Below are 20,756 nucleotides of genomic sequence, written 5' to 3' on the forward strand. Positions count from 1 at the left end.
GTATTGCACATGAAATATAGATACTATCATGCTACCCCCAGCGGCCTGAGGCATAACCCTGTGGATATAGGTCGGCCACGGCTCAATAGAATCTTGCAGCTCAATGCAATTTATGAAATTTGAAGCTATTCAAACCAAGAAGCAAGGCAGGGAATTGAGGAATTTCGTCCCTTTGGAGCTCCTCGTGTCACTATCGTAGTATGGACGGATGATGCCGTACCTCGATTGATCGGTGATCCACGCATCTGCCCCACCAAGAATCGTCACTTTTTCTCGGACTTATCACAACCACATCCACAACCATCATTGGACCAGCTGCAGCACCTGAAAATACTCTAGATCGCACCCTTACACTTTGAAGCACTTAGAAGCATTAACAAGACCGGCATCAATCTCGAACGATGGCTTCAGCGGACCCATATACACCACCTCCCCTCCCTTCTCCTTTCACGAACACAACCCCTCCACCGCAATTGCTCACCCAAGGCGCCGAAGCACATCTCTACAAGACCGTCTTCCTCTCACCCTCCACCCCAGCTGCTCTGAAGATCCGCCCCTCAAAGCCTTACCGCCACCCGATTCTCGACCGACGGCTCACACGCCAGCGCATACTGCAGGAAGCTCGGTGCCTGGTAAAACTCGTCCGGGAAGGCGTCAATGTCCCCGCGGTGCTGGCGCTGGATTGGGAGGGCCAATCTGGCGAAAAGGGATTCGGAGGGGCTTGGTTGATGATGGAGTGGATTGAGGGATTGGTAGTGCGAGTCGTACTGGAGCGGTGGGAGAAATACATGAAGCGGAACCAGGCTGGCCAGGGCGCGGAGGAATTGAAAAAGGAAGAAGCCCGGGTCAGAGACCTGTTGAGGAGGATTGGTCACGCTGTTGGGGCGCTACACAAGGCCGGTGTTATCCATGGGGATCTGACGACGAGCAATCTCATCCTGCGGCCGCCTAGTCATGCGGAGCAGGAACCCGCTGCTGACGAGACAAATCCGTCCATGGAGGGGGATGTGGTTCTGATCGACTTTGGCTTGGCCAGTCAGAGTCTGCAAGATGAGGACCGCGCGGTTGATCTATATGTGCTTGAGAGGGCGTTTGGTAGCACCCATCCTCGTACTGAGCCGCTCTTCGAAGAGGTCCTCAATGGCTATAAGGAAAGCTACAAGGGCGCTAGCTCGGCGTTGAAACGGCTAGAGGAAGTGAGGATGAGAGGTCGTAAGAGAAGTATGATTGGATGAGCGGCTTGCTCGAAGCATCCAAGCTCTATACCCACGACTCTGTTGTCCATATGAGCTATGAGAGAAGCAACGGCATACACGTGCAATCATTCGTCATTCATTGAAGAACCAAGATATTGCGCCACGCTCTATCGCACAATGCAACGAAGAAAATGTGTACTTTGCAAGAATAGAAACAGACCTCACTGAATAGCATCGCATATTCTCATGAACTCGTCTTGACACAAGTGCCTACGTCTGCCAGCGCAAAATATCCCTTGTTCTCCACCACTCCGCGGTCTTTGACCACCGCCGTGTACTTGACCACCCATTGTGGCTCAACATCGCCTTTGATTCCGTCGTCGGCATCAGGAGCGGACGCAAGGATTCCAGCGCCCTTCTCCCCTGGACCCAGCAGCTCCCGTGTTGTGCCTACCGGCAGGATATCGTTGCAGTCGTTATGCGTAAGCAATTGGATATTCGCTTGCTTCGCATAGAGAATCAGCGACTTGGGAACGACACAGCAGTCCTTGAGGTTGATCTGATCAACAGACGGCTTGACCTTGGTATGTGGCAGGAACCGAGCGAGCCTGTCGCTTCCAAACTCCGCCACACCCAGCTGAGCAATCATGCCTTTCTCGTGCAGCCCCTCAAGCGTCCTCCACGACTGAATGATGCTGTCAAAGTCATCTGGCTCCTCGCTTCCGTCATCCGACGACACTTCTTCCTCGCTGTCGTCCTCCGCGTCGAACAAAATCCCAGGGAAGGAAACAATAAGCAGGTCGATAGAATCCACATGTAGCTCTTTCAATACGAGATCAATCGCCTGCCGCGTATGCGCGCACCGTCTCGACACCGGGATTCCGGGTAGAAAGAACAGTTTCACCGTAATATCGTACTGCGACCGCTCCTCCGCCAACCCGTGCTGCGAGAAATCGATCGCGGGAATGTAAAGCGCATCATCCTGCATCGATGTCCATGTCTTGTACCGCTCCGTGGGTCTTGTCTCTGTCTCATCCGCGGCCGCAAGCTGTTGCGCAGCCTGGAAATTCGCTCGTAGCGAGTTGATCAGTTCGACGTTCGATTTCGTTGTGCCTAGATGTCTGATGACGGACGAGCCGCCACTCGTCATGAGATTTCTGCGAAATGAAACACATCTCGATCAGTCTTGTCTGGTGATAGAGGGGTAGTGCCTTAGTCACAGCAGCTTGCCACTTACGAGGTGGAAAGTATGAGCTTCATGGCTATTTCCTTGGTTATAGATAGAGTGCAAGGAATAGAAGCCGGATATATTGAATTATTTTCAGTTGTGTTGCGCTTGGAAATTGGTGACAAATTGCGCTTGATAAGACGGATTGCATCGGGTTGAATTGCTAAGCAGCCCCGCGCCCGCTGTGATTTCCGCTCCGGGAATGTAACCATATCGGTGACCGACACGCCAACTGCATATCATGATTCCCAACCGCTTGTATCAGATTAGGATGCATATGCGGTAAATGGCAATAGACAACATTTCGCAATAACTGGGAAGGTCAATCTACGAGAGTATATCACTGATTGTTGCAGCATTGGCATGTCCTTAACTATATACTACTCCGCATTGGTATTCCATCAAATTCTTAGCACGACATATCAATCATACTCGACAGTAGGATCCCAATCCGTCGGCGAATACTCCCCCGTATTAAGCGCCTGCATATCCTCCTCCGACAGCTCAAAATCAAAGACATCCGCGTTCTCCAGAATGCGTGCCGGCGTAACAGACTTGGGAAGCGCAACAAACCCCTAGTGTCCGTCAATCATACCTCCTAAGTAACAACAAACAGAACACTAACCTTCTGCAAGCTCCACCGGATCATAATCTGCGCAGGAGACTTGCCGTGTTTCTTCCCCAAGGTCTTCAAGATAGGCTCGTTGAGCCGATACCCATGCGCCAGCGGCGAGTACGCCTCAACCACGATATCGCGTTTCTTAAGCCAAGCGACGATCTCCGATCTATCCAGCCATGGGTGCAGCTCGTACTGCCCAACATCGATCTTGCCCCGGCCCTCGCCGCCCTTGATGTACTCTTCCAATTCATCGAGGTGATGGATGCCGTAGTTCGATACGCCGATAGAGCGTGTCTTCCCGGCTGCCTGCGCCTCGACTAGAGCGCGCCATGAACCAAGACGGGCGTCCTTGCCGCCGTAGGGAGCGTGAATGAAGATTCTGTCGTATCATTCAGCTGCACGCGTCGGGGCCATGTACTGGGAGGTACCTACAGATCAAAATAATCCACCTCGGCTTCTCGCAGACTAGAGTCGACGGCGCGCTTGGTGCGCTCGTACCCCATCGAGCCTGGCGGGATCTTCGTCGTGAAGAAGACCTCGGATCGATCGAGGCCGGAGTTCTGGATTGCCCGGCCGCAGGCTTTCTCGTTGCGGTACATGATCGCAGAGTCAACCTACACCGACCTCAGCTGGTATTCTGACTCGGTTGTTTTAGCTTGCATACATGACGATAGCCCGTTTTGAGAGCTTCTAGCGTGGACTTTTCTGTTTGAGATGCCGGACTGCGCCGGAGGTTTGGTGTCAGTAGTCGGATATCAATTTGTGGATGTGTACGCACATCATGTAGACCTACGCCGGCACCGATATTGGTTAGCAATGAAAAATGAAGAAAGGTTCTTATATTCAACTCACTCCATATCCAAGGACAGGAATCTCATGGCCCGAGTTCATTCGATATGTCGAACGCAGAGTCAATGATTTTGCCATGTTGCGCAACATAAACAATTCAAGTTAGTGTATTCAATATGTCGGATGTGTGATGTGGAATGGAGTTGAAGTTGTTGTGAAATTGGCGCAATGAGATCATACTGAGAGGCACGGTGGACCTGACTTCATGAGGGGTACGCTGGCAAGCTCGCTCTATGTCCGAGATTGATAATGTGCTCACGGACTATGAAATAATGCTATGACCGATTGCTATTGATGGAATTAGTTTCCAGGCATTCTTGGCAGGTTCTGTCTTCTATTTACCCGTGGGATACTTGAAGATTGATAACCATGATAGAACGATTTATGCGAATCTCAATTTAAAATGTACAAGATCAAGCAGCTAGCTGAACAGAGATGTACTGAACGCGGGCACAAATCATTAAACAAATTGGATATCATATCATAACTCATAAGGTATCATCAAAGAATCAATCCGCCAGATCAAAGACACACACCCAGCCATAATGTGGTCAACTTAATCATGTCTCTTCTCCATATCCACCTCCGCACCTCTCTGTCTGACCTTCCCCTCATCATGGACATCCCTCCACTTCTCCTCCTCAGTACGATCACCCTTAACCGCAGCACCAACCGATCCGAGAGCCCCCTTAGCCCGGTTCGCAGCGCCCTCACCCCAATCCTGCAGTTGACCCTTCGCCTCCTGCTCCTTGCCGCTAGCATTCTGCTCCTGGCCCTCGCGACGCAGATTCTCGTTGCCGATCAGGTTGCCGAGGGACTCCTTGGCCGCACCCACGGTCTGGTCCCAGGTGCCCTGCGTGCGCTTGGGGTCGTCCTTGGCCGCGGCGCCGGTCTGTGGGTCAGCCGCGACGGGACCTATCTTCGCGGTCTCGTGGCTGGCGGCGTGTTCGGCTTTGCCTTGGGTGTGGGTGGATTCGCCTTCGGCCTAGGGTGTTGTTAGTGGACTGGACTGGACATGGTATATCGAGGCGGGATGCGGTGGGTGCTTACCTGAGTGGACGGGTTGCCGGTGACGGAGCCCATGGCGCGCTGGGCGAGGCCAGTGGCCTGGTTGATGTAGCTGTTGAGGGTGGAAGCGTTGTTATTGTTGTTGTTGTTGTTGTCAGACATGGTGACTGATTGTTCGTAGAATGTGTTTGTAAGTGGACGTTTGTGGGTTGTTCAAATTTGATCTTGTTCAAATTGGTCTTGGTTGAAATAGGTCTTGGATGATTTGTTTCTCAACGATTCAGAGATGTGTGTGGCTTTATATAGACAATGGCGTCGCTGTCATGTCCATATCTGTGGCTTGGGATAGATGACATCATGTAATGACATCATAGCACGTGGTCCCAAATTGGGCTATGTCGCATGCATCAGAATCAGATATCCGAAACAAATGCGCAACATACTGGATGGCATCATGAATGCGTCATACATCGTAGAGTTTGAAGAGAATGTATTCGTATGGCTGAGTATAGTGCCAAGCTGTCATTTAGATGTTCGGAGTCTGTCTATACAGCCCGATAATGAAGCACCGCTAATGCAAAGTGACAAGTCTATCGCAGATCTCGCCTCGTAACAAATGAAGAAAAAGAAAAAAAAACAAAGATGGATAATCGTTTTTGTCATGCCGTAAACTCCCAATACCCTGATCGGGTTACCAATGGCAGATACCTCCCTCACTGTCATCTGCCGTCCAGGTCCCTGATAACCCGACCACTTCCAGGTGGCCGTCCGGATGCTCGCCCAATTTGCTCAGCGCCGCGAAGCTCGGCTCCGCCGGACCGTTGCTTAGCAATCGTCGCGCCCAAGCGTCAATAGCAGGCTCTCCAGTTTCATCGCGCGCCTGCTTCAGGAACGGGATCAGTGCTGTCCCGCCCGTGCCGCGCAGCTTCTTGCTGCCAGGCCGAACATTGGCCAGATTCATTGTTATCGATGGCCTCCTGGCACTGGACGTCTCGGGTGCACGATTTCGTGCATCCCGCGCGGGGATGATGATATATCGAGACACCATCTGGATGTGTTTGTCTCGCATGGCCCGCAACATAGCGAGACAGGCATCGTAGGCGAGGCAGAGCGCTTTGTCCGACCGTCGCGCTTCCACGTACTCCCGGATATTGGCTACAGCGCTCACGTGTTCCAGGAAACGCCGATGAGGGCCGGGCATGTAGGTTCGCATCTCCTGGATGAACCCGTGCCGCGGTGCTCCCGCAACGCCTTCCTGCTCCTTCTCGGACGGAGTGCTGGCGGGACGGGTCTCGCCCGTGGGCCGATGTTCGATGCCCAGGGCGATGTCGAAGAACTGGATCAGTGAACTCTGAGCGTTGCTGCCACCTCCATATTGGCGATACTCGGGTTCCTCGCTTCCGTCGTCGTACAACAGACCGTTGGGCAACCCGGCATCAGCCATGTTTTTGCTTCCAGCGAGATATGGCCGGATTCGGTGATAGAACACGTAGGGATCACAATGCTCATACATCCGCTCGAGAAGCACACCAATCTGGTCCAGAGCCTCGGCAATACTTTGCAAGCACTCTGTGACTACTCTGCTATTTCCAGTCCGCGCTGCGGAAATAGCTTGTAAGACCAAGGGAATGGCAGGTCCTCCACGGGCCTCAATAGCCACTGAAATCAGATAGAACCACCGTTCATCTAGTGATCCCGTGAGACTATTGATGCAGGCAAGGTTATCCAGGTCGTGCGCGGGTTCATCCGGGAAGATAGGCTTGTAGTTCCACAAACACACTGCGGCATATGTGGCCACCGGAGGGAGCTCTAGATGGTCGCAGACCTCGAGAAGGGGAATAGTGAGCTGAGGTGGAATTCTCTGGGAATCAACCATTAGTATCAGCATGTGCACCTGCAGGACTCGTTTGTTAGAAAGCCTACCTCTTCTGGTGTCTTGCCACCCCAGACGTAACCGTGTAGTATGAAGGTCAATACAACATAAGCCCTTCGCCACTCATCTTCGGAATGTAGGTATTTGGTCTGAAGAAGAGGCAGACAGTTGACGACATCTCGAATTCTCCCACTGTGGAGTAGAGACTGTAGATTGGATGCTATCCATTCCCACCTGGCATAGTAAGGATCTGGAAGGGCCTCGAGTGGCGGTTCTTGTGGAAGGAAGCCATGATCTGGGGAGATGCCGTAGTCCGCGAGAGCGGGGATAGGAGGAAGCATTGTGTAGGCAGTGTTCAATGCACAGAAGCTGGAGTGGCAGCCCGGACACAAAATAGGATGATATAAGCAGTTGAGAATGAAAGCCGAGCGCCGTTGTTTATCTAGCGGATGTTGGAGTCCGCGTTCCTCCTGGAGGCGAATCCGTGACTTCAGGTTCCAAAGTTTGTTAAACTCTGCTCCGGACCTGACACCCGAGTGGCTCAGATCGGACGATACCCCAGATCCTTTGATCGAACTGGGGCGTACGATGAAGTTGATCTTGTGCCTATATTCCAAGGCTTGAGAAACAACTGGTCTTGGGGTAAGACACCGATCAGCGGAAGGGACGACACTGGATTGACACTGGACTGAGACAAAGCAACAGGCAGTTCTTCAGTCAGATTTCACTGTATTACAAGAAGAAAGTAGGATGGATCACACAAAGAAGCAGGAATCCCGGCAATAAAAGACAACGCTTCCCCGATTCACGCGGAGAAGAGCGGAAGAAGAAGACTACAAGCACGGGGGAGAAAGATGATCAATGGCCCTTCTATTTCGGAACCTTGGTAGAAAATGTTGCTCCTCCGGTGGGGGTTGACATGAGGATTAATAATGCTCGTAGAAAAGACAGGATAGAATGGGAGCTGGCGTTGTGAGTTATAAATTGGTCGTGTGCTCAAAGTACTGAAAGAGATTGACCGAATTGGCCATGACTGGGTGAGGAATATTGACGGCCTTTCCAGAGCAACGTAAGTCTCCCGGCAAGGACGGAATCATTAATCAGAATGTCAGGAGACAATAAATCCTGGCCAATGAATAGAGATCATTCAGACCGGAGAACAAGGGGGCGAATGTCCCGTGGAAAAACGAGGCCGATATAGGCAAACGACTTAAGCTAACTTTTCGCAGAGTGAGTGATGATTATTGAGCACTGGGTGGGCCAGAGACAGGGTGATGAGACATGCAAGGGAAGGTGGCATGAGGAGGAGGGCGATGGTAAACATGCCAGAATGCTATGAAAAGCCAGTATGCAGGTTATACAATGACATTATTGCTACTCGTTTTGTACTTCTATATCAAAACATCGAAAGGATATACTCCAGATACTCCAGATACTCCAGATGCACCTATGAAGCCAGGCGCCAGCACCAGCGGCAGACTGGGTGGAAGCGAAAGGGGGTCACTATTTGACGAGTGCTAGCTTGAGTGCTAGAGAATGAACCGGAAGCCTCTCTGACTGGCGGCCGCCGCCTTCCAGCCCGCAAGTGTGCGAAATCGGGTGCGGTTCCCCCTCCATAAGCGAATGCGCCAGCGCTTTCGCCTACACCCACGCCACCCCATTCGGGTCCTGCGGTGAAAAGCAGGGACTCAAAAGTTTATTCTTGGATCACATGATTGGTGATCGGAAGTACACCTTTTCAGGATCACCTATTGCGGAAGTCAAGTGCCATCTCGCATGGATAATGGCAATACCGGATATAAGCGTACTTTCTAGTTAGACAAACTGGATAGTGTCGGTGGAAGACATGAGCCTACATAGAGTTTGATATAGTCTGGCCCGCGAGGCTGGAGTAGCTCATTACTCAATTCTGTACAGATTATTTAAAATGGATCAAGTTCCGTCATCAATCTCATATTGTTACATGCCAACCCAACGCCGTCCCGAGTGCGATAATTTGCAAATGATGAATTAATGGACAGACTTCGCGTGGTCATCCTGGAAAGGAGGAGGTAAACCATAAGAGAGATTTTAATGCTGACTCCATTGGATGGTGTTCAGATCAATGCCCTCCTGGACCAATTCCCACAAAGGACTCAGCTCTCGGAGGAAATGGACACGATCCTGAACAGCCTTGAGGACGTAGTCGATCTCATTATCTGTTGTGAACCGTCCAATACCAAAACGAATACTGCTGTGAGCGCTCTCGTCACTGCTGCCCAACGCACGAAGGACGTAGCTGGGCTCCAGCGAGGCAGAGGTACAGGCACTACCCGACGACAGAGCAATGTCCTTCAGAGCCATCAGAAGGGACTCGCCCTCAATATAAGCGAACGAGACGTTGACGCATCCAGGGTAATGGCGCTCAGCATCTCCATTGAGCGTGGTGTGTTCCATCGCCAGAAGTCCATCCAGCAGACGCTTCGACAGCCGTTCAACGTGCTTCCTATCATACTGCTCGATACATTAGTATAAACAATTCAAAGCATCGATGAAGTCATAGCGAGATGTTCAGTAGCGGTCGACTCATTACCCCTGCGATGTACGTCATGCAGCCATGACAACATACCAAAGGTATGAAGCTACCGTCATGGTGTCCGAGAAACTCATGCAATATATAATCCCCGTCGACAATCATCCAAAGGACATAGGACTATGAAAGAAAATAACTCACATCCATATCTTGACTGGCGATGCGGCAAGCCTCGCCGAAGCCAACAACCAAGTGAGGTGCGAGCGTGCCACTGCGCAATCCTCGTTCCTGTCCACCACCGGAGATGATGGGCTCAAGACGAACCCTGGGTCTGCGTCGAACATAGCAAGCACCAATACCCTTGGGGCCATAAATCTTGTGGCTGGAGATAGACATCAAATCGATGTTCAGCTTGTTGACATCCAAGGGGATCTTGCCGACTGCCTGGGCAGCATCAGTGTGGAAGAAAATCTTCTTCGCACGGCAGAGCTTTCCGATCTCTTCCATGGGTTGAATCACACCAATTTCATTGTTGACGGCCATGATGCTGACCAGAGCTGTGTCGGGTCGCATGGCCGCCTCGAGATCCTCCATCCGGATCAATCCGTTATTTTGAACGGGCAAATATGTGACTTCAAATCCCTCATCTTGAAGATGCCGGCAGCTGTCCAATACACACTTGTGCTCAGTCTGCGTCGTGATAATGTGCTTCTTCTTGCCGGAACGACCAAAGAATCTGGCCACACCCTTGATGCTCATGTTGTTACTTTCGGTGGCGCCGCTCGTGAAGATGATCTCCTTTGGATCCGCCCCAATCAATTTCGCAATATGTTCTCTGGCTTGTTCGACAGCCTTCTCCGACTCCCAACCATACGCGTGAGTCCTGGAATGCGGATTTCCGTAGATACCGGTGAGATAGGGAAGCATAGCGTCGAGAACACGAGGGTCAAGCGGCGTAGTAGCCTGCATATCCAAATAGATGGGCCGTGTCCCCTGATCCATAACAGTTGCTTGTTTCAAAATACCCGCAGAGGGACTCATCGAAGCATCTCCGGAGACGCCAGAGGCGGGAAGTTCGACCTTTCCAGGCTGAAGACCTGTCTGCTTGATGAAGTTCTTCTGCTCCTGTTTGATGGCCGTGTCGATCGAGACCTGAGCGTTTCCAGCTTTGGTCTCGGTAACATATGTCCGTCTCGAAGCTGCACCACCGGAGGTGGCGAGCGCCCGTCTGGGGAAGGACGCGGTCGCCAGGGAGCCATGCTGAGTCGACGAGAGTCGACGAGCATAGGCACGAGATGCCTGTCTCAAGGCAGATGGTGTAACGCTAGACATGATTTAGATGTTGCTCAACCGTACCATTAATGGCTTGATGGTCTGTTGATAGCAGAGTGGATGACAGCTAAGGAGAAAGGCGCGAATTCGTACGAGTGAGAAAAAGGTTTGGGTCCGGTTATATCATTGCCGCTAAGCCCGATCGGAGCGGAGCAATCAGATAGCTCGGTGAATTCGCTCGGTCTTTTCCACCGGAATATCAGCCATATTCTGCGGACCATTCTATTGTCCGAAGTATCGTTTTGTCAGGGTATATAATTGTCAAATGGGCAGCATATCCATATTTTGTCATCAAGTGAGCAGATTGGGGAGGGAAGATCTCTTATTAACTTCTGTGGGGAAGAAAGGCAGGGTACGGCGAAACGCGATTACCCCGCGGTTGTTTACTCTCCGTCTAATATTTGGAGAAGAGTAGTATGTCAGAGATATTCTCAGATGTACTCCGTACTCGGAGATTGTTAGAGCATTATTATGCACCATCTGGTCGTTATGATACAGATCACTATAGTGATGCCTAATGTTGTAGCACAAGTTAGATTCAAGCCAAAGGAACACCAAGCCTGAATAACCGGTGCCTAAACCAGCTCCTAGGGGAGACTCCGGCATTCGGTGTGGTTCTCCGTCGGCTGCGCCACACTCGATCAATCGGTATGTTCAGTCACAAGGAACATGTATGACTTCATCATACCACGGTGCACAAATGATCAAAAGAAAATTGGTCTCAGATTAGTCTCGAATTTCATTTAAACTTATTGCTATACCCTATTGATCATTTTATTGTACCAAATACTAAGAGAATCCTACGTTCCTGGTACCTCTCAGCCACACTTACCTCAACAGCATCCTATGTCATAGCTCAGCCACAGCGCCGAGCAGACGAACCACTAGTATATTGGGCTGGGCTGAAGGCTGCAAATCCACTCCAAGCAACAAGAAGGTCGCTTTCCCCCCACTCCTCACTACTGAGCCATTTCTCGCTCTAATATCACTCTTTCTTTGCTACTCCCTGAGACCCTCGTCCTTTATCCCCCTAGCAACATCTCAAACACACCTAGATCGCCATCGTTGTCTATACCGAGCACTTCCGCCCAGGACCTACAGAAGAGACCGCTCCACCAGGAACACCGAGATGAGTTTGAAGGGTTTCCAGAAGAGCATTGTTCGCGCACCGCAGCAATTCAAAGCGCGGTTCAATATTGGCGAACACACCAAGGATCCGATTTATCAAGATGCCGAGCGACGATTTCAAGAACTTGAAAAGGAGACGAAGAAGCTCCATGATGAGTCGAGGAAATATTTTGAAGCTATTAATGGTACTGATTTGATTGGAGGCGATTTTGTTGAGCAAGGTCTGGATAGGAAGATGGACTAATGATCACACAGGCATGTTGAATCACCAGATCGAATTCTCCAAAGCCATGACAGAGTTATATAAACCCATCTCCGGTCGCGCCTCGGACCCGAGCTCATACACCATTGAGGGCAACCCGGAAGGAATTCGAGCTTGCGAGGAATACGAAGCGATTGTCCGCGACCTACAAGAGTCACTTGCGCCGGAGCTAGAGTTGATTGAGACTCGCATTGTGAGTCCGGCAAATCAACTGCTGGAGGTGATCAAGGTGATTCGGAAGGTAGCGGTGAAGCGAGATCACAAGAAGCTGGACTACGATCGACACCGCAGCACGTTGAAGAAACTGCAGGAGAAGAAGGATAAGTCGCTGAAGGATGAGAAGGCCCTCTATAAAGCGGAGAATGACGTGGAGCAGGCCACGCAGGAGTACAACTACTACAACGACCTGCTCAAAGATGAGCTACCCAAACTCTTTGCTCTCGAAGCCGAGTTCATCCGCCCGCTGTTTCAGTCGTTCTACTACATGCAGCTGAATGTCTTCTACACACTGCATGAGAAAATGCAGGGCATGAATATCGCCTATTTCGATTTAACTCTGGATGTCGAGGAGGCATTCGAGAAGAAGCGAGGTGACGTCAAAGAACGGGCAGAAGCACTTACCATCGTCCATTTCAAGACGAAGGGTCTGGGCCGACAACCCTCCAAGTTCACACCGCCCGGCAAGGACAAGATGGCGTACGAGAGCAAGAGCACATTCGCCCGCACGAATCGCACCGAGGAGACTGACAACCCTCCTCCACCCTATTCGGCCTCTGCAAGTACTGTTGCGGCTGCCAAGGCCAAGCCAGCGCCTCCGCCACCCAAGCCCAAGCCCGCTCGATTCGGTGCGACAGTCGAGACGGTTACAGCCTTGTATGACTACGAAGCACAGGCGCATGGTGATCTCAGCTTCTCTGCGGGCGACGTGATTGAGATTATCCAGCGGACGGACAACCAGAACGAGTGGTGGACTGGTAGAGTTGATGGACGAGAGGGCCAGTTCCCAGGTCAGTTCCATCCACTGTTCTTCTTTCTGCGTTAAAGACTAACTTTCTTTTCACCACAGCAAATTATGTCCAGTTGCGTTAGCATATATTTTTACCACTTTCAGCGCTCCTGTCACAATATTCATATCTTCCCCCTTTTGATGCTGTTCTCTATTAACGACGGCTCTAAATGAGCTGTGGGGTTCCTTTGCACAATTTCTTTGGCTTTCAGCTCCAGCAGCATCGTCAATCTTTACGTCGTGTTCTCTATTCATCTCCCTACTTGCTGTCATAGAGCGTCGCGTGCATGAAGATATAGTCTCTTTGCTTGTAAATAGTCCTAGGCTATTCTTACGCCCCAATCACGCCCAAAGGCATTCTATTCAACTATGTTTGGACTCCCATGGAACGACAAAACTGGCGTTCGGAGACTCCTGTATTCGGAGTATGCAGCAATCTGTGGATCAGTACCGTGGCGAAGAAGGGTCCATCAACGTACGGTGCAAGTGCGGACACTGGAGGTTCCACAGAAGCCATTTCCGCATGCTAATTCAGCGAACGCCTATCCCACGGGTAGTCCTTACTCTCACCTCCGCTGGATACTTCCTGAAATGCAAGTGCAGATCATCTACGATATCCGACATGAGTAGTCGTTCACTTTCTTGACATCCTCATAGCAACAAAACAAGGAGACCGTGCAAACACATCGGGCCATTTGGTGATTATCTACTTGACTAACATCTTCAAGACAGCTCCGACGGCGGAAATGACGTCTCCCCATGATATCGACATCTAGACCCATTGCACTCCTCGATGTCCGGGTCACTTCACGAAATGCAGCCGTAGACCTCGGCGTAAAGTTGGAATTTCCATCGATAGCTCAACTCGCTATCGTGTTGCAAGCATCGATTGTAGTACGAAAGGTGGACGCGTAAACAACAGATTTAACCCGCCCATGACGCCGTGTTCATCCCAGGCTAGATGGCCCAAGAGAGCTACCGCAATATGCGTGCGCGGCATGAGAAAGACGGACGGTCCCCAGGGGCTGGTGATTGGGAATTGGAGGGTTGTACCATCCGGGCATGTGTCGGGTGAAGCCAACGAGCGCAAGTGCTTTTGAAGCCCTTCTACCTTTGGCGATAATGTTATTATCATCCCAGTCATCTACCTCAAGGGTTAAGCCCTGAAATGGGCATGTGAATCAACTAGAACTAACGCTGCATTTCTCCGCTGCATTAGTACATAAATCCCCTTCCTCTAGATGCCCCTGACTGGCGCCGTAAGTGTGAAGTAAACAAAGATAGAGAATTGTTCCTCATCTGGAATAACCACTAGGTCATCTGGGTAAACTCTCTGTGGATGGTCCCCTATTATAGCCTCGAGCTTTGCAGCTGTTCCGGTCCTAGGCACTTCTAAGTCATGCTGGCTATTGTTGCTTGTTATTCCAAAGGAATTGAGTCTCCTTAGAAATTTCTTGACTGCTGCTGCTGCTGTTGTTGATGCTCTTGAATTTATCCGGGTATCTGGTATAGCCGGTTTTGTGTTCGAGTCAGGTCTGCTGGTTCCAGGTAACGTTCCTCGCCGCTGAGGGGAAATCCATGTACTCTTGTATATCCATTCCTTCCTTCTTTCGGGGTAGTTTGTGGTCGGTGTTATGTATTCTGAGAAGAAGAACACAGAATCCCGACGACTGTCATCCTCATGTTCCGAGCCAGAGGACTCTCAGTCCTAATTGGGCCTTTGCCGACGCTGACAGGTTCCCTAGGCACAAGATTTAGGTCTCAGCATTGTCTCCATAGGAGACTGGAACGTGGGTCAGGCCTGGACTAAAATCATGACCGGGGATATTGAGAACAGCCTGGGAGACGGTGATCCCTTGGGACTTATTGACAGTCATAGCGTATACCACCATAATTGGAAACTGTGTACGTGCGCAGGGGATATTCCCTCAAGCAAATTCTCGCTTAGACCGGAAGACCGGCGCGATCTTATGCCCGTCAACGTCTTGATAAGTAGGCCTATCGTACCGGTCGAAGTGGACGAGCAGCGCGTATGGCGGTTCCCGATTGGGATCTGATCCGTCCATCCTGCTCCCAAGGCGAAGCCTTGAGTGACCAGTGGCTGCAAGTCGCTGGCGATATTGGGATTTCCCAATCTAATCTCTGCATGGCAGGCCTCGTTTCGTTCCGTGTAGATCCTTATTGCCAGTCGTGCCATCTCGTCGCCGGCATCCATTCCAGCCCGACGTAGGTAATTGACACAGCCAAGTAGGGTGCCTTATTTAGTAGCTAAAAGACAGGCCCCTCCAGATCGAAGTTCAATACGACATACAAGAATGACCTTGTTGACGGTGGAGACAAGTTTGAAGATTGACTGAAAGTGGCGCCGCAACGGCGGCATATAGGTGTTGTGGACATATCTCTATTGGGTCCAGCAGACTGATAGAAGGGTCAACGTGTGCAATAATGTCATGGTCCCCTCGCCCGTACTTGTCTTCGACGACCAGCCTGTCATGGACTGCGACCACTCAATCGGGCAGGCCAGCTTTGAGCCCGACCGATGCTTTACGAAGGCACTTCCACAGCCGGCCCGCATAATCTCCAAGGTGTACAACGAGACATGTATGCAAGACAGAGCCGAAACCGCAACCCTGTCTTACCAATCCATCAGATCCGAGCACTGCATGCCCGGATCATCACTCCTCTTGGCGGGCCGAAGCCTGATTACTTCTAGATGTTCAGGTAGCAGGGGAAGCTGGTCGTACACGCGGCTGGTGCCGTGGAGGAGGCTTGGAGTATGCAGGCGATATTGGTATCACTGGCCCCGGATTCGACGGATCTCGATGAAGACATGAACGCGGGCTATCAACATTTTCTCGGTCTGCGTCATACCGGTAGATCTGGTAACTCTTTGGATCCATGTGGTTTTCCATGGTTGTTCATGATCTCATCCCAGGTGCTATGTACCTGTTCAACAACCACTTTATAGTCAGATTGCAGAAGATACCTCCATCAGCTGAGATGAATTAACTTTTGTCCAGTACGGCATCGGTTCGCTCAACTTCGTCGGAATCAGGGTGCCTCACACACTTTCTGTGCGAAGACTGTGGGTTTTCAGCAGTTAAATCCCGCTGTCCAGTAGTACTCAGGGAGAGCACGAGGGCATGGGACAATCAGATCATTGTCCAGCAAGTACTTCCAAGGTTTCTGGAGGCATCTTCGCCTTGCATTCGCCAGTCGACTGGGACCAGAGCCGCGGCACAAGTCTTGCCCTTTTCAAGCTTAAGCGTGCTGATCGAGGTCTCATTGTTGATTCGTATGTAGTATTGTAGAAAAACTTGTCAGATATTATCTATGGACATGAAAATGTTAGATCAGAGTCTCTTGCGTTATGTTAGGGAGAAAATGAAGGTCAATGGCTATACCTCTACACTATCTGTCTCCGGATCGGATATCTAAAAGAATAACCTCTTTTTCCTATGGTTGGTCTTTCTCCATGGCTTTGCAACTTATCAGGGACAACTTTTGTCAATCATGGTTTTTAATGCCTAAATTCGTTTCTCAGCCCTTCGGAAGGGTGGGGCATCTGGCCTGTTCCATTGCGGAGGGTATACCGGCCTGCCATCTGGGCTCAGCCTGGCCAGTTGGGTGGAACACCCATCGAGTGAACGTGTTAATAGTCAACTTTGCGACGTCTTGGAATATTCCTGAGTGATCGACAGCCACTGATCGCTTGGAATGGTTGCGGGTGGATTGGGTCGGATGTCTATAGGTTCCGCCGTCGATGGCCAGTGAGGATAGACATAGGTAGGGCTTGGCCCATTTGTCAAGTCTGGCGTAAACTACCTTAGTCGACGCCACGTTGGGTCTGGATTGTCGGGTCTAAAGGTGCCAATTGGGATGCCTGCGGGATGGTGATTGATAGCTCTCTCAGTCAAGCCATGGAATATGATATGTATAGAAGATCAAATCATTGCAGAGACAACCAGAAGATATATAGTGGTTTTGTGTAAGTTGAAGAATATATTCAGAATCAAGAGCAAGCAGAAATAAGAAGGGAGCAGAGCAGTCAATTTATACTATCCAGGGAGGGGTAGTAATCATTCACTAGATACAATGAGAGAATCATTCTTTATTGACTGCCTTTACACGCAAGCAACAGCCTCACTGCAACGATCAAAGGTAGAAATAGTGAATAAGGCAGCAAACGCTTAAGCGAGCCCGTCATAGTCTTTAGCAACAAGATGAAGTCACTGATCATCGTCACAAGCCTTGACAAGCACTACAGCAGTTGTCCGTCTCCACCAGTCGGATCTCGTATCTGAAGGCTGCTCCATACTAGCTTGCATGAAGAGCGTCTTATATATCACCCTCTGGTTTTCATTTTCATTCCATCATCCATTCTCCTAATCTCTTCCTATCCCTCAAACTTGAATCTATAATTCCAAAATGAGAGTCACAACCTGGTTTTCCCTCCTCCTTACCACAGCCCTCGCAGCTCCCCAGAGTGACTCCCAAGCTCTATCCAGCGACCTTGCCAACTGGTCCTCCCTCGGAAATGCCTTGTGAGTCTAGCCTTCTTGATTTTCGGAGCTTCTACAACTAACAACCCACCAGACAATCCCTAAACTTCAACTTCACCCTGCCCACCAAAACCGCCAACCTTGACAACATCTCCCCACCCCCTCGCTCCCTCATCCCAGAGGTCATCACCGCACTACCCCCCTCGGTACTAATGGAACTCGTCATCCCGTCTCAGCGCAGCGCTCTCGCCAGCCAGTTCAAGGCCGGAAGTACACCCGCCTGGTACGCCAGTCTTCCCAGCGATGTCCAGAGTTACCTGTCCGTGGTGAAGAGCCAGATCTCCGAGGGCGCGTTGACGGCTACCACAGGCCTGGCATATCAGACTGCGGCTACTGCGTCTGCTACGGGGACAGCGACGGAGACGGGCGCGTCTGCGGGGGGAGCAACGTCTACGTCGAAAGGGATGGCTGCTGCGGCGAGGCCGACTGGCGTGTTGATGGCGGGGGGAGTCGGTATGGGCGTTTTGGGGCTGGCGTTGGTGCTGTGAGGGACGACCGAATGAATGTGATCAGCGGGCCAAATTGATGGATGTCTGAAAAATCAAGGAACGAGTGGCGATGATACGAAAGTACGGATTATGGACGATGTGATGACTTGAACTAGTCTGGATGCCTCGTTTATTGGGTAGACTAATGAGATGACATGTTTTACCGAATATCCACGGGTATAATAGCTCTTCGGTTAAGCTTTAGTGGGGATGCGGAGAAGTCATGCGCTCTTGATAAGACATACGGGCTTGTATTACGACTACGACAAGGTAGATAATTGAATTGGGCATATGGAGCGATGACTGAGACAGTGGTTTATTCTGTGCTAGATAGAATATGATAGTTGAGATCGTGTCCATTCATGGAAAGAATAGCGAGGTAGACAGATTCACATGAGTGTCTAAACCCGAGGTCCCTAAGTGGCTCTACACTCAGATTGTCAGCGATCAACAGTCTCAGTGCTTTAGCCGAAGTAGCTCACCCTGGTCGAATCCACTCGAAAAGCCTACCAGACCGCGCATCCAACTGTATGAACTCAACCGACCAGACCGGGCCTGAATAAAGATTAACATGTCTACGTATGTGGCTCAAAGACCCTGAATCATTAATCTATCTGAGAGGTATTCAAACAATGCTTGGGGTTTATCTCCACATCATCCAGGGACCGGGCATCAAGCTACCCAAAAGGGAATGCATTGCGGCACGGGGGCCACTGTGGGGAGTGGAGTTGGAGGCTGGAGAAGCGGAGAGGACTGAACACTGCGCATTCGCATCACATGAATATCGAGAAACTGGGCATCATTATCTATTTACTTCTAGGTTGGCTTGATAACACGAAGTGAAGGCTGAGTGAAATCTACAGCCTCGGAGGTAATTGTCCAGATCCACGGGTGCAGGGCTAGACTCTGGTTGGGACTAAGACATGTCAAATCGGGGATTTACTCCAGAACTCCATGGACTACTAGATAGCCCCATCGCATTTGATGAAGCTGATGGCGATGGAGCTGGACAGTAGATAGCGGGGTAATCATGATGCTTGTTTCTTGCAACTGAGGCCTCGTATCCGAGATAGTTAATTAACAGGAGATAGCAATACATATACTTACCTCTGCTCGAGAGTATCTACTGTCTTCAGACACATCTTCCTTCTATCAATAACAACAACATAACAATATGCGTCTCTCAACTCTCCTCCTCCCTCTCCTCCCCCTCGCCCTCGCCAACCCCAACCCCAACCCCAACCCAGTAGCCGCACCAGCCCCCCAATCCACCGGCGGTGGCCTCCTCTCCGAACTCCCCACCATCCTCAACGGTGTCAAAGAGCTCCTAAGCGAGGACACGCTCAACGACCTGCAAACCATCGTCAAAGGCGGCGCCGTGCTTTTGGGCGGGGACAACCCATCCAACATCGCCAAGTTGCTTTCAGGAGATAATGTCAACAAGCTCCAGGATGTGATTGATAATGCGCACTCGCTGTTGACGGCGAACTTTGTGAATGAGACGTCGACGTTGATTGGAGATGCGACGCCGGTATGTTCCTTTTTCGAGTTTCTTGAGGTTGATGCTGACAGTTGTAGCTGGTTTCGGCTGTGGAGAAGTTGCTGGGTGGGTTGTTGGCTTCGTTGACGTAGTTGGTATGGAGTCTGGGTATATATGAGTGATGAATTCATGGGTATTTAAAATATGCATATACAGTGATTTTCGATTGATTATTGTAAAATGGGATGATACAATTGCATCGATGTCTTGTTTCTCTTACTCGAAAGCTGTGCAGAGGATAAAATTTATAATGTAGATTCATGGAGTATACAGAATAACGTTAACCAACATTCAAATGTTTCCTCAACTCATTCAGATAATATCGCAACGGATAAGACCGCATCGACACTGGCAGCGCAGGATACACCGCATTCGAAAACCCCATCGTGCTCCGGTACAACCCCCGCGTCCCCATTGTAGACTTGAGCCCATACTCCTCTCGCAGTCTCGGCGGCAGCATCTCGATCGTCACCACCCGCAGAAACGGCTTCAGCATCTGCACCCACCGCGGCACAGCCTTGTCATGCAGTAGATCCTTGGCGAACTTGTTCGCGTCCGGCGTGACCGTCAACCGCTCGATGCGGTCGTCCCAGTACTTCCAGAACTTCTGGCGCGTCTCGGGCCAGACACCTGAGGGCAGGCCCAGAGTGTGGATGAGAAAACCAAACTCCGCGTACGCCTTTTCGGCCGTCCGGTAGTCTACCCGGCCGTAGATGCGCTGGTAGAAATCTGTTGCCGTGGCGTAGAGCGTCGCCGCGATCCAGAGCTGGACATCGGGCGCCGCGGCGTAATAGTGCTCGCTGCCGCGGAGAGGAGGCTGGCCTCGATTAAGCATCTCCAGCAGCGTCTTCTTCTCCTCCCGGGTACCAAAGACCAGGCAGGAGAAGTAGCTTAGCATTGCTTGCAAGGCATCGCCTAGCTCGGTGGCTAGATTGGGGCTGTTGGTGGCCTTGTCGTGATCGTTGCGAATCTCGGGCGTGGCTGCTTGGAGAAGAAGCGCTGTTCCTGATCCAGCGAAGAGGATGCCCTCTTGGAGGATTTGGGGGAGGATTTCGAGGTTATCCAGCGCATCGAGAGGATAAGTTTCTGACTTGATGCTGTTGGCGGTGGGTGTTTGTGGCTTTTCTTCGGGGAGCGTTTCGTCGAGGGACAT

At 50.9% G+C, this 20,756-nt stretch overlaps 9 protein-coding genes across 9 annotated transcripts; 4 read left to right on the forward strand and 5 right to left on the reverse strand.

Annotated features, from left to right (window-relative positions):
* Positions 1-401: 401 nt before the first annotated feature.
* On the forward strand, positions 402-1,235 carry bud32 (serine/threonine protein kinase BUD32; the record flags this gene model as incomplete). Its single annotated transcript, XM_033563764.2, has 1 exon — positions 402-1,235. One exon carries the CDS (start codon positions 402-404, stop codon positions 1,233-1,235), a length of 834 nt encoding a protein of 277 aa, XP_033419655.2.
* Positions 1,236-1,440: 205 nt separating this feature from the next.
* Positions 1,441-3,982, reverse strand: ALT_1382 (putative oxidoreductase C2F3.05c; the record flags this gene model as incomplete). The annotated part of the gene is made up of 7 exons (XM_033563762.2): positions 1,441-2,353; positions 2,857-2,999; positions 3,050-3,422; positions 3,476-3,657; positions 3,708-3,765; positions 3,822-3,832; positions 3,896-3,982. 7 exons carry the CDS (start codon positions 3,980-3,982, stop codon positions 1,441-1,443), a joined length of 1,767 nt encoding a protein of 588 aa, XP_033419653.2.
* A 466-nt stretch (positions 3,983-4,448) lies between these two features.
* ALT_1383 (CsbD family protein) lies at positions 4,449-5,062 on the reverse strand (the record flags this gene model as incomplete). The annotated part of the gene is made up of 2 exons (XM_033563761.2): positions 4,449-4,877; positions 4,943-5,062. 2 exons carry the CDS (start codon positions 5,060-5,062, stop codon positions 4,449-4,451), a joined length of 549 nt encoding a protein of 182 aa, XP_033419652.2.
* A 529-nt stretch (positions 5,063-5,591) lies between these two features.
* On the reverse strand, positions 5,592-7,114 carry ALT_1384 (indoleamine 2,3-dioxygenase; the record flags this gene model as incomplete). The annotated part of the gene is made up of 2 exons (XM_033563760.2): positions 5,592-6,761; positions 6,824-7,114. 2 exons carry the CDS (start codon positions 7,112-7,114, stop codon positions 5,592-5,594), a joined length of 1,461 nt encoding a protein of 486 aa, XP_033419651.2.
* A 1,729-nt stretch (positions 7,115-8,843) lies between these two features.
* Positions 8,844-10,617, reverse strand: ALT_1385 (IscS subfamily cysteine desulfurase; the record flags this gene model as incomplete). Its single annotated transcript, XM_033563759.2, has 2 exons — positions 8,844-9,266; positions 9,487-10,617. The coding sequence occupies 2 exons, from the start codon at positions 10,615-10,617 to the stop codon at positions 8,844-8,846; spliced, it is 1,554 nt and encodes a 517-aa protein (XP_033419650.2).
* A 1,129-nt stretch (positions 10,618-11,746) lies between these two features.
* On the forward strand, positions 11,747-13,049 carry ALT_1386 (amphiphysin; the record flags this gene model as incomplete). The annotated part of the gene is made up of 2 exons (XM_033563758.2): positions 11,747-11,930; positions 12,001-13,049. The coding sequence occupies 2 exons, from the start codon at positions 11,747-11,749 to the stop codon at positions 13,047-13,049; spliced, it is 1,233 nt and encodes a 410-aa protein (XP_033419649.2).
* A 4,392-nt stretch (positions 13,050-17,441) lies between these two features.
* Positions 17,442-18,063, forward strand: ALT_1387 (uncharacterized protein; the record flags this gene model as incomplete). Its single annotated transcript, XM_033563756.1, has 2 exons — positions 17,442-17,557; positions 17,610-18,063. 2 exons carry the CDS (start codon positions 17,442-17,444, stop codon positions 18,061-18,063), a joined length of 570 nt encoding a protein of 189 aa, XP_033419647.1.
* A 1,174-nt stretch (positions 18,064-19,237) lies between these two features.
* ALT_1388 (uncharacterized protein) lies at positions 19,238-19,695 on the forward strand (the record flags this gene model as incomplete). The annotated part of the gene is made up of 2 exons (XM_033563755.2): positions 19,238-19,594; positions 19,642-19,695. 2 exons carry the CDS (start codon positions 19,238-19,240, stop codon positions 19,693-19,695), a joined length of 411 nt encoding a protein of 136 aa, XP_033419646.2.
* A 188-nt stretch (positions 19,696-19,883) lies between these two features.
* ALT_1389 (oxygenase MpaB family protein) lies at positions 19,884-20,756 on the reverse strand (the record flags this gene model as incomplete). Its single annotated transcript, XM_033563754.2, has 1 exon — positions 19,884-20,756. One exon carries the CDS (start codon positions 20,754-20,756, stop codon positions 19,884-19,886), a length of 873 nt encoding a protein of 290 aa, XP_033419645.2.

Source organism: Aspergillus lentulus, assembly GCF_001445615.1.
Source record: "Aspergillus lentulus DNA, contig: Alt04, strain: IFM 54703, whole genome shotgun sequence".
In the NCBI taxonomy this organism is placed as follows: domain Eukaryota; kingdom Fungi; phylum Ascomycota; class Eurotiomycetes; order Eurotiales; family Aspergillaceae; genus Aspergillus; species Aspergillus lentulus.